This window comes from Mus caroli, unplaced genomic scaffold (genome assembly GCF_978045245.1).
Source record: "Mus caroli unplaced genomic scaffold, Mus_caroli_1 scaffold_4, whole genome shotgun sequence".
Taxonomy (NCBI): Eukaryota; Metazoa; Chordata; class Mammalia; order Rodentia; family Muridae; genus Mus; species Mus caroli.
Genome location: NW_028227259.1, coordinates 112,158,647 through 112,175,724, shown reverse-complemented (window position 1 = coordinate 112,175,724; position 17,078 = coordinate 112,158,647). Strand labels below are relative to the sequence as shown.

Sequence of the window (17,078 nt, the reverse complement as noted above, 5' to 3'; positions counted from 1 at the left end):
GCTCCGTGGTAGAAATGGATAGTCTGAAGGGTGGACATCAAGTGTAAAATGCTTGCTCTCTGACTCTTACAGAATATGTGTGTCAGTTTAGATCCTTAAATGTTTACTTTGGTATTATTTTGAATGGTTAATTTTTTGTTGATGGAAGAGTAAACACATATAGCTTTATCTAATTTGTTTCATCAGGGTTTGGAAATAGTGTTTCGAGTAGGATTAGCGCTTCTTCAGATGAATCAGGCAGAATTAATGCAACTTGACATGGAAGGGATGTTACAGGTAAGTCACTCATGATTCCTTAAATGCGTCTAGATTTGTCATTAATGGGTTATATACAGTAACAATTCTGCTTTTTCATTTATTATTTCTTAGCACTTTCAGAAGGTCATTCCACATCAGTTTGATGGTGGCCCAGAAAAATTAATCCAGTCAGCTTACCAAGTCAAATACAACTCAAAAAAAATGAAAAAGTAAGTAATTTGTATGATCTTGCAGCTATGGAACTTACTGAAGCACGTAGGCACTTCAGTGGTCATAGGAAACAGTCTAGTGAAAAGTACCATATTTTTCTTACTTAGCCTATAAAATGTTTAATCTTACTAGGTAGTATTAGCTTCTGTACAACACAGGTAATATTAGACTGCCATTCGCTTTTAGTAGTGATACACAAGATCACTGTAAATTACTTTTAAAGTGCCTTCTTGCTTCCCATTCTGACGAGAGTTAGGAGTATTCGTGCATATGTGGGCAAGTGTGCTGTTGTTTTTAGTATGTACTGTTATTACTCTTGGTACTGGGGAGTGAACAGAGGACTGAGCATGCTAAATACATGTTTTACCACCAGGTTGTACCAAGCCTACCAAGCTATTGATTTACAAACATATTGAGTAGTTCTAGGCACTGACATGCCTGTCCTCCCAGTTGTGCCCCAGTGTTCGTTCCATGCAGGCAGCACAACCAGCAGCAAGGATGAGATTTTCAGATTCTCATCTTATTTTAAAATGTTCAAGATAGTCAATCTCAGCTCCTGGATTACATTTTTTTCTCTATCATTTTTAAGGTCAGTGTATTAATTAAGGATTATAGCTGTTACTTCTCTAGCTCCCAGTACTTACTGAAATAACTCTTAGCCTAATGGCATAGTTAGAATTCATGTCACTGGAGCTGCTATGGTAAAAAGTGTTTCTAAGCTGTATCAGTGCTTGCAGTAGCAAGATCTTTGTTGTTCTTTTGAGACAGTGTCTCACTTTGTAGGTCAGGCTGGCCTTGAACTCTGGCAGTCTTCCTAACTTCACTTATACTAGGATTAAAAGTATGTGCCACCATGTTTGGCTTCCTCCCTTTTTCTAAATAAAGTGTTTTGTTCCTTTTCAGTACTTGCTCAGAGGACAGGATATTCCCATCTCCTCCACGTCCTTGCTCTATTCATATTGCTTCTGGATTTTATCCTTAACTTCTGTTTAGCATTTTAATCACTTTTATTTATTCTGTGTGCTCGCACCCATAGACAGGCCATCAGGCTTGATGACGCCCTTGCCCACAGTCATCTCCCAGGCCCTTTCTTTGTCTTACTTGTGATACGGCCTTATTGTGTGGCCCAGAATAATCTGCAGTTCACTATTTTTCCTGCCTGTACCTCCTTGGTGCTGGAATCACAGGTGTTTGCCACCACACCTGGCCTCTATTAAGCTCTCTTTATTTTATTTTTTTGTGCTAAGAAGGTAATTTTGCATTGACACTTAAAAGTGCCAAAACAAAACCAGCATAGCATTCTATTTTGCTTTTTGTAAAGCTTAATTCTAAAGGGATAGTTTATAGTCATTAGCTTAGCTCATATTTTAAGTACCTTTTTTTTCAACCAGGAAAATATTCAGGTATATAGAAAAATAGATTAGATGATAAATATCCATATTTTGTATCTAGCTTTAACAGTTATTAATACTTTGCCATATTTATTTTCCTTCTTAGAAATTATAAAGCAAAAGTACAGAACCCATGATGCCTTATTCTCTGCTACGTCAGTATTTGTGGTATAAAACAGTTGCTTGCTTCCCTTGCTATGTGACTTTCACTTCTTAACCGTGATGGTGTGTGTCCAGTGCATGCATCAGGTGTTGTTGCCATGAACTGTATCACACGTGTGGACTACATCTACATTTTCCTGTCCTGACCTCTTTCCCACTCCACCCAGTCTACTGCTCTGCTATTTGTTTCTCATGTAAATTGTTTCCAGTTATACCTCGAGGAGAAGTAAAGAGATGTGTTTTATGTTATTATGTTCGTTGTTGTTGTTGGCCTTTTAGTACAGGGCTTCTGTGTGTAGCCCTGGCTGTTCTGGAATTAGCTCTGTAGGCAAGGCTGGCCTCAGAATCAGAGATATGCCTGCCTCTGCCTCTCATGCCTGGCTAACGTGTCCTTTTAAATTAAGCAATTTAATAACTACTTTTGAATGAAAATATGCCTTTAATTTTCTCTCTTCTTTTTAGACTTGAAAAAGAATACACTACAATAAAAACTAAAGAAATGGAAGAGCAAGGTGAAATTAAAGTAAGCATTACAGGGCTTTTCAAATAGCTGAAGATAAATTTTTTTCAAGCCAGAAATTTGGCAGTAAAGAAATTTGTAGCCGGGCGTGGTGACGCACGCCTTTAATCCCAGCACTCGGGAGGCAGAGGCAGAGGCAGGCAGATTTCTGAGTTCGAGGCCAGCCTGGCCTACAAAGTGAGTTCCAGGACAGCCAGGGCTATACAGAGAAACCCTGTCTCAAAAAACAAAAAAACAAAAAAAAACAAAAGAAATTTGTATTCATCAGGATCTTCCTGTGGTTGGAAGTAGGATGGTGTGACTGAAGTTGCTCTCCCTCTCGTGTGAGAAGAAATAGCTCTTTCCCTGCCTTGACCTGCTCCTCTGCAGAAGAAAACATAGCTGTGGAAACTGCATTCTTCTGAAACATTTGTAAAACTTGCTGAGAAAGTGTTTGCTGTGTTGTGCAGTTGAGAGCAGAGTGATTTGAGGTTGGCGGTACAGAACAAAGGCTGAGCTAGTTGGGCCTATTGTAGCATGGCAGCATTCCTTGGCCAGTATAAATTTATAGACTTTAAGGCCTTTTATGCTGTGGTATTTGTAATATGAATGGAAATTGGTATAGTTTAAGCAACAATTTGACATTTTCCCTATGAACATTAGTATTTAAAGTTTTGAATACCAGTTATGTTGTTAGTATCTGTAAGAGACAAGAGATGTTAGAATAAGAATATTATAAGCCAGTCTGGAGATAAGGCTCAGCAGATAAGAGCACTGGCTGCTTTTCTAGAGGACCAGGGCTCAAACCCCTGCACCCACATGGTGGCGCTTAACTGTCTGTATCTCCATTTCCCAGGGGATCCAGCACCTTCTTTTGAAGTCCTTGGGCACTATACACATGTGGCGCACAAATATACATTCAGTCAAAACTCATACCCAGAAAATTAAAATAAATCTTAAGAGAAAAAGTATAAGCCATTATAAATGGAGGAAAGCAAGACTGTATTTTTATTACGTTTTATGTGTAGAGTTGCGTCTCAGCGAGAATGACCACCATGATTGTTTCCTTTGCCCTGCCTTCTTACCCGAGGTGTGATAATCTAACAGGTACTTACAGTCATTCCTTATAAAAGGTGCCACACTCTCAACACTGCTACTTAGGGATCTGCTGTTTTCTCTCTCAAGAATCCTTGTAAACAAACTTTCTTTTTCCTTGGCAGAGGCTACGCACAGAAAATAGGCTTTTAAAACAGCGCATTGAAACATTAGAAAAAGTAAGTAAACGACTATCGCCAGTCTTCTGGATGTTTGTTTGTAACAAATCTTTACAGAATTTGGAGTGCTGCTCACCTAAGATGTGGTGCTGACCTCAGCTTTCCTAGCTCACCTGCTCTCTAGTTACTAACAGTGAACACCCACGCTAATGCTTCACTGAAGTTATTGTTAGAGTAACGTACCGATAGCCTTTACTTTCTTCTCATGGGACCTCTAGAAAGTATGACTTAGTTGGGAGTAAGTACATTCAGACAGGATGTTTTAAAGATGAATTCCAAACATGCCCTGTCTTTTTAGCCACATGTTGAACATGGCAGTGGTTCCTTAAGGCGTGTAACAAACAGCTTTATATTTAGTCAAAGTGACTGGTTCCTTTTCATGTTGATTTTCTTTTTTTTTTTTTTTTCTACATGTCTCTTTATTTTTCTCTCCATTTCAAAAAGACATTTATTTTCATATGAATTTTACTTGATTTTTAAAAAAATTTTTTATTAGGTATTTTCCTCATTTACATTTCCAATGCTATCCCAAAAGTCCCCCATACCCTCCTCCCACCCCCCTACCCACCCACTCCCAATTTTTGGCCCTGGCGTTTCCCTGTACTGGGGCATATAAAGTTTGCAAGTCCAATGGGCCTCTCTTTCCAATGATGGCCGACTAGGCCATCTTTTGATACATATGCAGCTAGAGTCAAGAGCTCCGGGGTACTGGTTAGTTCATAATGTTGTTGCACCTATATCATGTTGATTTTCAACACCAGATACGTTTATAACTCTGTGGTTGCTAGAAGTGACTTGATATCCTCTCACTAGCTTTTCCTTCCTGTTCCATGTAAGATAACCAGAAAGCAAGAAAGCTTTCATATTTTTCTTACTCTGACTTTGATAGACTGTCTTTTGTAGTGGTGTTTTAAAGAATGAATTGGTTAATGTAATTTAAGAGTCTTGTTGCAGTAGGCATGTTGAATGCACAAAGTCCTGATTCAATCCCAGCACTGTATAATGTGGACGTGGAGATGCATGTTCATAATCCTAGCACTTGGGCTGTGGTGGTTAGAGGGCCAGAAGTTCAAAGTCATCCTTAGCTACATGGTGAGTTTCAGGCCAATCTGGAATCAGACTGTGTCTCAAAAGCAAAACAGCCAACACAGAATTCCCTTAATTGAAAACAGCCAAATTCAGAAGCTTTTTTTAAAGCTAAAGATTCAGAGTAAATTGGTGTGAATCTGGCACTCAGGATACCACCATGTTTATTTAAAATCTCTCTGAAAATTATTAGCTAAATATCCAAAAGAGAAATAACTAGAAAGGGGGATAGTTTCCAATGTCTTTTATTCTAGAAGCCTTCATGATTTTATACTAAGTGGTGTTGCAGAAGAACAAGACCTCCATTACAGGTTTGTGGATGGTTTAATGGTTTCATACTTTATACCAAGTCAAATGTAGTTCTTCTTATAAGATTGTTTCAAAGCAGCTTGGAAGGCAATTTTACTTTTTGATGATTGCACATATATATTGAGTTTATTGATTGTATTTCCTTGCACTCACTAAACACCAGCTTGCAGTAAAATATGCAGCTTTCAGTGACTGTCATCATTAGAGTTTGATATTTTCATAGAGAAAGCAGTACTTCATCAGACCTTTGGCTCTAAGAGGATAGTTTGGGTTTTGTGTCTAGAAAGGTGAGTAGCTGTTTTCCACTGGCATCTGGCCTCAGGTTTTGACTTCACCTTTAGAATTCTATAAGTATTTAGGGTTCACTTGAAATCCTGAACCAAAAAATGTTCATTCTGGACTATTTAGAGTTTAAGTTAGTTTCTGAATTTCTGTTGTCAGCTCTCCTTCCCTGTTTCTCTGATGTTACACTCAGTTGCTTCCATGTTTGTGAATGGGATTTTTCTGACCCATATCCCTTTGTCCCTTTCATGGAAGTGGTTTGATGATATGATTTGCCTAAAGGCTGGAGAGATGACTCAGTGGTTAAGAGCACTGACTACTCTTCCATAGGTCCTGAGTTCAAGTCCCAGCAACTACATGATGTCTCATAACCATCTGTAAAGGGATCTGATGCCATCTTCTGTTGTGTCTGGAAACAGCTATAGTGTACTCATATGATTTGGCCTAAAAAGTAAAGATTTAAAAGTATATTTTCAAGAAGAAATACTTGTTTGTCTTAAGTATTGAAACATTTGTCTCTTTTAGAGACATGATTATATGGAGTTGGTTTCTATTTTGATATTTTTGAGATTTAAAAATAAAAACACATTTATTAAAAATAGATTTTAATCTAAATTTCCATTTTAATGAGCAGTGAAAAGTAGATGGAATTTGGGTGTGGATGTTTCTTCTTATTCCTAATTTTATCACTTTGATTTTCTGTCTTTTATATTTCGATCTAAATTTTTCCTTTTGTAGGAAAGTGCTTCCTTGGCAGATAGATTGATACAGGTATAGTTTTTTATTTTTATTTTTAGTGTTTTTGCTAACCTCTAAGAAATCCTAAACTTAGAAATCCATACTTTATGCATGCAATTTTACATGCATTTTTCTAGAAATAATTCTTTGGGCTGGCATATGGCTGTATACTTAATGTTTTGATAAACATATCATTAATTGGGTGGTTACCTCTGCACGATTTAAAGCTAACCTTATTTTTAAAGTATTTATTTTAAATGGAAAACAGTGGGTTCTATGACATTAACCACTGTTCATTGACATTTTAGCTCTGCATGTACAACAGTAATATTGCATGAATTACATTTTTTATTGATTTAAAAGAAAAATTATTCTCAAGACTATCAGATGAAATTTTCATTTAGTTTCCTCAAATTTGCTAGAGCAAAATAACAAACTTCTAGCTAATAATTACCTAGGCTATTCTGTTCTTTGAGGTGTTTTTTTTTTTTTTAACATGTCAGAAAAATAACTAAACCTCACAAGGCAGTCTGTCTTGAATCTATTCTAAATTGCTTTATACACACAAAACAATTATGTCCTAAGGGACAAGTGACCAGAGCCCAGGAGGCTGAGGAAAACTACCTCATAAAACGGGAGTTGGCCACCATCAAACAACAGACTGATGCGGCCAGGGCTAAGCTGGAGCAGGCTGAAAGCACCATCAGGGAGCTCCGGCACCACCGCCACTGGGTAAGGAGTCTGCTGGAGCATGTCTTGCCTTCCCTGTAGGTCACACCGTGAACGCACAGCTCCAGGTGAACGCTTAGGCACTCCCTGTGTGTTCTGTAATTCAGAAGGGTCATACTATGGCCACAAAGATTCCTGTGCTTTTCTGTCTGTGGTTTTGTTAGAAATAGTTAATATTTTATTTTATATTATACTCCAAGACCTAGAAAATTAGCAATGTACAGTGCTTTGTATATTTTCAGAGATTTCTCTTACAGGAGGTAATCCTGACATCTAGTTTTTGATCCTTGTAAAGATGAAGTTAGTACTCAGAATTTAGAATATGTGCATTTAAAACTTTCATAATGTTGACAGCTTATATTTCGTGAAATATTCTAGCTTAGACTTCCTATTGTCAAAACACTGAGTTATGGATTAAAATGTATGCTTACATTTACTTGAAGAGGAGACAAGTTGTCAAACGGATAGTAATTCTTAAAAAAATATGAATTGCAGCTGGTAGTGGTGGCACACGCCTTTAATCCCAGCACTTGGGAGGCAGAGGCAGGTGGATTTCTGAGTTCGAGGCCAGCCTGGTCTACAAAGTGAGTGCCAGGACAGCCAGGGCTAACAGAGAAACCCTGTCCCGAAAAACAAAAACAAAAACCAAACAACAAAAAACCCCGAATGCATCAACCTAAAGGTATGAACAGCCACTGATTATATAGCTAGCCCCGAGTCAGGGTTTCTATTGCTGTGACGAAACACCATGACCAAAAGCAATATGGGGAGGAGAGGGTTTAGTTGGTTAGTGCTTTCATGGCACTGTCTTATCATGGAAGGAAGTCAGGACAGGAACTGAAACACGGCAGGAACCTAGAGACAGGAGCTGATGCAGAGGACGTGGAGGAAGGTTGCCTTTTGGCTTGCTCTCATGACTTCCTCAGCCCGCTTTCTTACAGAACCCAGGACCACAGCCCAAAGATGGCACCACCCACAATGGGCTGGGCCCTTCCAAATCAATCTCTGTTTAAGAAAATGGCCTACCGACTTGCCTACAGCCCGATCTTACTGAGGCATTTTCTCAATTGGTGTTCCCTCCTCACAGATGACTCTAGCTGTGTTAAGCTGACATAAAAACTAGCTGGCAGCTGGGCGTGGTGGCACATGCCTGTAATCCCAGCATTTGGGAGGCAAAGGCAGGCAGATTTCTGAGTTCGAAGCCAGCCTGGTCTACAGAGTGAGTTCCAGGACAGCCAGGAAAAAAAAAAAAACAACAACAAAAAACCAAACCAAAACAAAAACACAAACTATCTGGCATAGGTATCTTAAAATTTCCCATTGTCACATTCAGAGTAAGGCGAGCTTAACGGATTGTGAGGATTAGAAGGAAAAAAAGCTTCACAGCTTTATAAGGAGGTTGTTGCTTCTGTTCTCAAGTAGGAACTGGAGGAAGAGAAAGCCTGTCAAACCTACAGTTCTAAAGAAGCCAGAACAGCAGATACAATGACCGCAAAGTGGGTATTACTTTACTCAGTAAAACTAAGGAACATCATTATCTGCATTCAAAAGTTAAAGACTAAAAGGAAAAAGGGTAGTGAAAGCCATAAACATGTTTTTTTTTCCCTATTAGTGAAGGCAGTTAAGAAAAATGGGTATATTAAAGTAATATTAAAAGGACCACAACTGCAGTAGTTTGCTCTGCCTTTATGTGAGATTTAGGTAATAACAAGGCATTAAACAGAAAAATAGAATTCTTAGCAATGAAATGGAAATGAGCTGTTAGTGAGGTGCTGTTTGTTTGGAAGGAAAGTCTGCTCTCGTGCTTGCATGAGCACCAGCTGCAGTTCTGATGCATTAAAGCTGTGAGGCATAGATTATAGCTAATGCTGACCTCGGCGTGACAGTGAACCAAGTGGACAGAGTGCTGGTTTACAGCCAGAGTCACCTGGGCTGATGAAAACGAGCAGACCATCTTAGGCATTTCTGACTAAATGTAACCGAGAAAGAACCTCCGCACTCACCTTTGAAGGTTGAATAGACCTGTATTATGCAACTAACATTTACCAAGGAGAAAGCAGATATTTACTTCAGAGTTTATTTCCCTTCCTGCACAAAGAGGATGAACTCTTAAGTTACAGTAAATTGTAGATGATAGAAATAAAGCTATGAGGATATATTGAATAAGTGAAATTTAGCAGCATAGCTTTGAGTGAACTTCCAAGTTCAAGTTTTATATCTAAGATATTAAAATGCCTTGCAAAATTAGTGTAGAAATAGTAGAAATTGCATTCTTAGGAAATGAGTGATGGAGCAGACTTTAATGTAGACACGTGTTTCTCACAGAAAACAGTACGTGAAAATTAGGTTTGTGAATGTGGCCTTGTTTATGATTCTATAAGAATTCTTAGAAATCTATTTTGTGTCTTAGTGAAAGTTAATTTGCTATGTCAAGACAAACATGTTATTTTGTAGCAATAGCTACAGTTTTATAAGTAATTCTGTAAGTTTTTTTAGTGGCCCCTTTTCTAGTCAAGACAGAAATGAAGATGAAAATAGTAAATGTAAATGGCTAAGTGTATGGAGAGACGATTATGTCTCTGTGAGAAGATATCAAAGGGCTTTGTTGCTTACTCCTGTGTAATATATTAGACTGCCCATATGCATGGTATGTTCAAGAACATTATATGTGGACTATTTTAAAAATATACTGCCCTCAAAATTAAGATTCAAACATTTATCTTACCAATGTCATATGTAGCAAATTATGAGAGATTTTAATTGAGAGAGAATCAGAATTTTATCCATTGCATTTTTTGACAGAAGAAATACTTTTCAAAGTAGTGGATATGCCAGTGATGGGAAGTAAGTATAGTTATTGCTGATTTGTTTATAGTCTTCCTTTAAGTACAAGTTTATGAATGTTTGACCTCTCACGGTCAGTGCTTACAATCCACACTCCAGCAGGACGTAATGAGTTTCTAGTACAGCTTCCTCCTGCCACCACCCACTCCTGCCATCCTCGAAGCGCTTCTGATGCTGTGAAGAGCTTTAGGTTCTAGTTCTATTTTGCTAACTGTAATCTGTGATATTTAATGCACTTTTGTTTGGTTTCAGAAATGATTTAAGTAGAGCTAGACCATTTTAAGTCTGTCTGTCTGTCTGTCTGTCTGTCTGTCTCTCTCTTTTACAAAATTTGTGAAATTTAAGTATGAAATTTGATGTGTTTAAATGTAGAGAGGTTGCATAATCACCACAATAAAGATGACAATTTTCATCCCTCTCAGAGTGTGCTGGGTTACAGTTCATTTTCTACCCTCAGCAGGGTCTGAAAGGAAACTGGAATATATTCATAATTAACTGAAGACACAACATATGAACATGTGTGAACTCCATCTACCACCATGCTTAGTAGAGTTTGTGTTATGTGAGGCACTAAGTCTTAAAACAATAATTTGTTTTGCCCTTAAAAATATAGATTCATGAGAGTAAATTGAACTTAAAGAAAGCAAAAGAAAAAAGAAAAAGAAAAAGAAAAAAGAAAAATATTGAGTGAAAAAAATAAAAAGGAAAGAGAACATATTCCTAGGTGTGGTTTATTATAGATAAAAAGGAGAGTGTGGCCGAGACAGGGTCATCTGGGAGAGTCCAGAGTAGTCCGAGGCAGACCAGACTGAGCCGGGCCATGGCGGAGTTGGGGGACGAGAGGGGAGTCAGGTATAGCAGCCAGGAGGCCAAAAGGTACAAAGTTAGCCGGTAACTAAGATGGTTGAATTCTGTAAGGAAGAGCAACCACTCAGCGCCCTGGACTGGAGAGTTCAGGGTAAGGAACAGGGGACGCCATCTAGGAGGGTTGGGGCTGAGGCATTCTGGGAGAACCTGGAGACCAGGTCTACTTAGATATGTGAAATAGTCACCTTATCCATTTTTCCTGGGGTTTGCAACCTAACAGAAATCAAATAGAAAGCTACACAGAGAAAGTCAAGAGCCTTAGTGTAACCACAAGCTGAGTCTTTGAATGATGAGTGAAGTCACTGGGCCTCTGTCTGTAGTGACTAAAGAAGGGGAGAGACAGTAACCGGTATCAGAAGTACCAGTGACCTTTGCAGATAGGACTCAATTGCTTTATTTCATATTCTGAATTTTTCTGGTTCTTTCCCATTGTATCACTGTATTTTCTATAAACTAGATTCAATTAGACATTTAGATGAGAGAGAACATTGTAGAATTCATTTTGCTTTTAATCAGAAACTGAGTTGTGTCCTAGACCGGTGTTGAATTTTGCTTCTAGGCTGAGATTGGTACTGTAGCCTCCCTTGTAAAGATGTGACTTGATCTTTACAACTGTTAAGTAATCTATTGGGAATACTTTTGTACCAAATAATTACAGCTATTTCTTGGTATCTGTAGGATGATTGGTTCTAGGAATTCCTGTGTACACTTAAATCTGTGTCTGTTCAAATTCCTACATAGCATGGCATCATATTAGCATATACCCACTACACATCCTTCTGTGTACTTCAAATATTTCTAAGTAACTTATGCCTAGTTAATGTGATAAACAGATAGTTACTATGCTATATTACTTAAAAAATAATATCAAGAAAAAAATTGACGTGGGTTTGTTTGTAAAACTTTCCATCCTTGGACTGTGTCTAAAAATATGGAACTCAGCAATGTGGTGGGGTCTGTCTATATAATCCATATGTCTGTATCTAAAGGACATGTAAAGTTAATTATTACATTAATTTTCCAAAGTGATGGTTTTTATGTTCCCTGATATGTTCCCTGCACTTATTAGTGTTCTTCTGAGAGAACTGGTTCCTATCTTCCCTCCTTTGACCTTTATTCCTTCCCAGCCCCATAGAAGAGCCTCCTGTGACTCTAGGTTTATAGACTTTTGTTTACTCAACATTTCATAAGGTCTTTAATGGTTTAATGCAGTTAGTATAATGACATGTCATGTTCATTTAAACTTAAAAGGTGTAATACTTATCTTCTAAATTATTGAAAGTTGTGAATTTTTCTAAATAATTTGAGGTAATGTGTTTAGTATCACATAGGAATTTTATATACCTGACTTATCCAGTGGGTCAGTTTTCCTGATAAAACTGAAAAATAGTTGAAATGTCTTTCAAAAATCCACCACTAGGTGACTTTACACATTTAATCTTGTAATCTTGCTTTTCCTTTTTTTTTTTTTTTAAGGTGGGGTGCTATGCATTGAGTCCAGGGTTTTATGCATGCTAAGCACATTTACTAACCCTGAGCCACAGTCCAACCTCTTACAAATTCTTTTTTTTTTTTTTTTTTTATATATATATTTTTATTACATAATTTCCTCAATTACATTTCCAATACTATCCCAAAAGTCCCCCCTAGCGCCCCCCACTTCCCTACCCACCCATTCCCATTCTTTTGGCCCTGGCATTCCCCTATATTGGGGCATATAAAGTTTGCAAGTCCAATGGGCCTCTCTTTCCATTGATGGCCGACTAGGCCATCTTTCAATACATATGCAGCTAGAGACAAGAGCTCCAGGGTTCCGGTTAGTACATCATGTTGTTCCAACAATAGGGTTGCAGATCCCTTTAGCTCCTTGGGTACTTTCTCTAGCTTCTCCATTGGGAGCCCTGTGATACATCCAATAGCTGACTGTGAACATCCACTCCTGTGTTTGCTAGGCCCCGGCATCGTCTCACAAGAGACAGCTATATTTGGGTCCTTTCAGCAAGATCTTGCTAGTGTATGCAATGGTGTCAGCGTTTAGAAGCTGATTATGGGACGGATCCCTGGATACAGCAGTCTCTAAATGGTCCATCCTTTCATCACAGCTACGAACTTTGTCTCTGTAGCTCCTTCCCTGGGTGTTTTGTTCCCAATTCTAAGAAGGTGCACAGTGTCCACACTTTGGTCTTCATTCTTCTTGAGTTTCATGCGTTTAGCAAATTGTATCTTATATCTTGGGTATCCTAAGTTTTGGGCTAATATCCACTTATCAATGAATACATATTGGGTGAGTTCTTTTGTGATTGTGTTACTTCACTCAAGATGATGCCCTCCAGGTCCATCCATTTGGCTAGGAATTTCATAAATTCATTCTTTTTAATAGCTGAGTAGTACTCCATTGTGTAAATGTACCATAATTTCTGTATCCATTCCTCTGTTGAGGGACATCTGGGTTCTTTCCAGCTTCTGGCTATTATAAATAGGGCTGCTATGAACATAGTGGAGCATGTGTCCTTTTTACCGGTTGGGACTTCTTCTGGATATATGCCCAGGAGAGGTATTGCTGGATCCTCCGGTAGTACTATGTCCAATTTTCTGAGGAACCGCCAGACTGATTTCCAGAGTGGTTGTACAAGCTTGCAATCCCACCAACAATGGAGGAGTGTTCCTCTTTCTCCACATCCTCGCCAGCATCTGCTGTCACCTGAATTTTTGATCTTAGCCATTCTGACTGGTGTGAGGTGGAATCTCAGGGTTGTTTTGATTTGCATTTCCCTGATGATTAAGGATGTTGAACATTTTTTCAGGTGCTTCTCTGCCATTCGGTATTCCTCAGGTGAGAATTCTTTGTTCAGTTCTGAGCCCCATTTTTTAATGGGGTTATTTGACTTTCTGGAGTCCACCTTCTTGAGTTCTTTATATATATTGGATATTAGTCCCTTATCTGATTTAGGATAGGTGAAGATCCTTTCCCAATCTGTTGGTGGTTTTTTTGTCTTATTGATGGTGTCTTTAGCCTTGCAGAAGCTTTGTAGTTTCATGAGGTCCCACTTGTCAATTCTCGATCTTACAGCACAAGCCATTACTGTTCTATTCAGGAATTTTTCCCCTGTGCCCATATCTTCAAGGCTTTTCCCCACTTTCTCCTCTATAAGTTTCAGTGTCTCTGGTTTTATGTGAAGTTCCTTGATCCACTTAGACTTGACCTTAGTACAAGGAGATAGGAATGGATCGATTCGCATTCTTCTACATGTTAACAACCAGTTGTGCCAGCACCATTTGTTGAAAATGCTGTCTTTCTTCCACTGGATGTTTTTAGCTCCCTTGTCGAAGATCAAGTGACCATAGGTGTGTGGGTTCATTTCTGGGTCTTCAATTCTATTCCATTGGTCTATTTGTCTGTCACTATACCAGTACCATGCAGTTTTTATCACAATTGCTCTGTAGTAGAGCTTTAGGTCCGGCATGGTGATTCCACCAGAGGTTCTTTTATCCTTGAGAAGAGTTTTTGCTATCCTAGGTTTTTTGTTATTCCAGATGAATTTGCAGATTGCACTTTCTAATTCGTTGAAGAATTGATTTGGAATTTTGATGGGGATTGCATTGAATCTGTAGATTGCTTTTGGCAAGATAGCCATTTTTACAATGTTGATCCTGCCAATCCATGAGCATGGGAGATCTTTCCATCTTCTGAGATCTTCTATAATTTCTTTCTTCAGAGACTTGAAGTTTTTATTATACAGATCTTTCACTTCCTTAGTTAGAGTCACGCCAAGATATTTTATATTATTTGTGACTATTGAGAAGGGTGTTGTTTCCCTAATTTCTTTCTCAGCCTGTTTATTCTTTGTGTAGAGAAAGGCCATTGATTTGTTTGAGTTAATTTTATATCCAGCTACTTCACCGAAGCTGTTTATCAGGCTTAGGAGTTCTCTGGTGGAATTTTTAGGGTCACTTATATATACTATCATATCATCTGCAAAGAGTGATATTTTGACTTCATCTTTTCCAATTTGTATCCCTTTGATCTCCTTTTGTTGTCGAATTGCTCTGGCTAGGACTTCAAGTACAATGTTGAATAGGTATGGAGAAAGTGGACAGCCTTGTCTAGTCCCTGATTTTAGAGGGATTGCTTCAAGCTTCTGACCATTTACTTTGATGTTGGCTACTGGTTTGCTGTAGATTGCTTTTATCATGTTTAGGTATGGGCCTTGAATTCCTGATCTTTCCAAGACTTTTATCATGAATGGGTGTTGGATCTTGTCAAATGCTTTTTCCGCATCTAAGGAGATGACCATGTGGTTTTTGTCTTTGAGTTTGTTTATATACTGGATTACGTTGATGGATTTCCGTATATTGAACCATCCCTGCATCCCTGGGATGAAACCTACTTGGTCAGGATGGATGATTGTTTTGATGTGTTGTTGGATTCGGTTAGCAAGAACTTTATTGAGGATTTTTGCATCAATATTCATAAGGGATATTGGTCTGAAGTTTTCTATCTTTGTTGGGTCTTTTTGTGGTTTAGGTATCAGAGTAATTGTGGCTTCATAGAATGAGTTGGGTAGAGTACCTTCTGTTTCTATTTTGTGGAATAGTTTGTGAAGAACTGGGATTAGATCTTCTTTGAAGGTCTGATAGAACTCTGCACTAAACCCATCTGGTCCTGGGCTTTTTTTAGTTGGGAGACTATTAATGACTGCTTCTATTTCTTTGGGGGATATAGGGCTGTTTAGATCATTAACCTGATCTTGATTCAACTTTGGTACCTGGTATCTGTCTAGGAACTTCTCCATTTCATCCAGGTTCTCCAGTTTTGTTGAGTATAGCCTTTGGTAGAAGGATCTGATGGTGTTTTGGATGTCTTCAGGATCTGTTGTTATGTCTCCTTTTTCATTTCTGATTTTGTTAATTAGGATGCTTTCCCTGTGCCCTCTAGTGAGTCTGGCTAAGGGTTTATCTATCTTGTTGATTTTCTCAAAGAACCAGCTCCTTGATTGGTTGATTCTTTGAATAGTTTTTCTTGTTTCCACTTGGTTGATTTCACCCCTGAGTTTGATTATTTCCTGCCGTCTACTCCTCTTGGGTGAATTTGCTTCCTTTTGTTCTAGTGCTTTTAGGTGTGTTGTCAAGCTGCTAATGTGTGCTCTCTCTAGTTTCCTTTTGGAGGCACTCAGAGCTATGAGTTTTCCTCTTAAAAATGCTTTCATTGCGTCCCATAAGTTTGGGTATGTTGTGGCTTCATTTTCATTGAACTCTAAAAAGTCCTTAATTTCTTTCTTTATTCCTTCCTTGACCAAGGTATCATTGAGAAGAGTGTTGTTCAGTTTCCACGTGAAGGTTGGCTTTCTATTATTTATTTTGTTATTGAAGATCAGCCTTAGTCCATGATGATCTGATAGGATGCATGGGACAATTTCAATATTTTTATATCTGTTGAGGCCTGTTTTGTGACCAATTATGTGGTCAATTTTGGAGAAGGTACCATGAGGTGCTGAGAAGAAGGTATATCCTTTTGTTTTAGGATAGAATGTTCTGTAGATATCTGCCAGATCCATTTGATTCATAATTTCTCTTAGTTTCACTGTGTCCCTGTTTAGTTTCTGTTTCCATGATCTGTCCATTGGTGAAAGTGGTGTGTTGAAGTCTCCCACTATTATTGTATGAGGTGCAATGTGTGCTTTGAGATTTACTAAAGTTTCTTTAATGAATGTGGCTGCCTTTGTATTTGGAGCATAGATATTCAGGATTGATAGTTCCTCTTGGAGGATTTTACCTTTGATGAGTATGAAGTGTCCCTCCCTGTCTTTTTTAATGACTTTGGGTTGGAAGTCAATCTTATCAGATATTAGAATGGCTACTCCAGCTTGTTTCTTCATGCCATTTGCTTGGAGAATTGTTTTCCAGCCTTTCATTCTGAGGTAGTGTCTATCCTTTTCTCTGAGATGAGTTTCCTGTAAGCAGCAAAATGTTGGGTCTTGTTTGTGTAGCCAGTTTGTTAGTCTATGTCTTTTTATCGGGGAGTTGAGTCCATTGATATTAAGAGATATTAAGGAAAAGAAATTGGTGTTTCCTGTTATTTTTGATGTTAAAGTTGGCATTTTGTTCTTGTGGCTGTCTTCTTTTAGGTTTGTTGAGGGATTACCTTCTTTTTGTTTCTAGGGCGTGGTTCCTGTCCTTGTATTGGTTTTTTTCTGTTATTATCCTTTGAAGGGCTGGATTCGTGGAGAGATAATGTGTGAATTTGGTTTTGTCGTGGAATACTTTGGTTTCTCCATCTATGTTAATTGAGAGTTTGGCTGGGTATAGTAGCCTGGGCTGGAATTTGTGTTCTTTTAGTGTCTGTATAACATCCGTCCAGGATCTTCTGGCTTTCATAGTCTCTGGTGAAAAATCTGGTGTAATTCTGATAGGCTTGCCTTTATATGTTAC

The 17,078-nt window shown here is 38.3% G+C and overlaps 1 protein-coding gene across 5 annotated transcripts in view; it reads left to right on the top strand.

Annotated features, from left to right (window-relative positions):
* Positions 1–17,078, top strand: part of Evi5 (ecotropic viral integration site 5) — a 147,451-nt gene that overhangs the window by 64,147 nt on the left and 66,226 nt on the right. For 4 of the 5 annotated variants that reach the window (XM_029477107.2, XM_029477108.2, XM_021161863.3 and 1 more), the window contains 6 exons: positions 187–276; positions 370–467; positions 2,484–2,544; positions 3,741–3,794; positions 6,210–6,242; positions 6,795–6,941. In XM_029477107.2, the coding sequence (XP_029332967.2) occupies positions 187–276; positions 370–467; positions 2,484–2,544; positions 3,741–3,794; positions 6,210–6,242; positions 6,795–6,941 (483 nt within the window). The remainder of the gene's footprint in view (positions 1–186; positions 277–369; positions 468–2,483; positions 2,545–3,740; positions 3,795–6,209; positions 6,243–6,794; positions 6,942–17,078) is intronic. The other variant, XM_029477109.2, reaches the window with a different exon arrangement.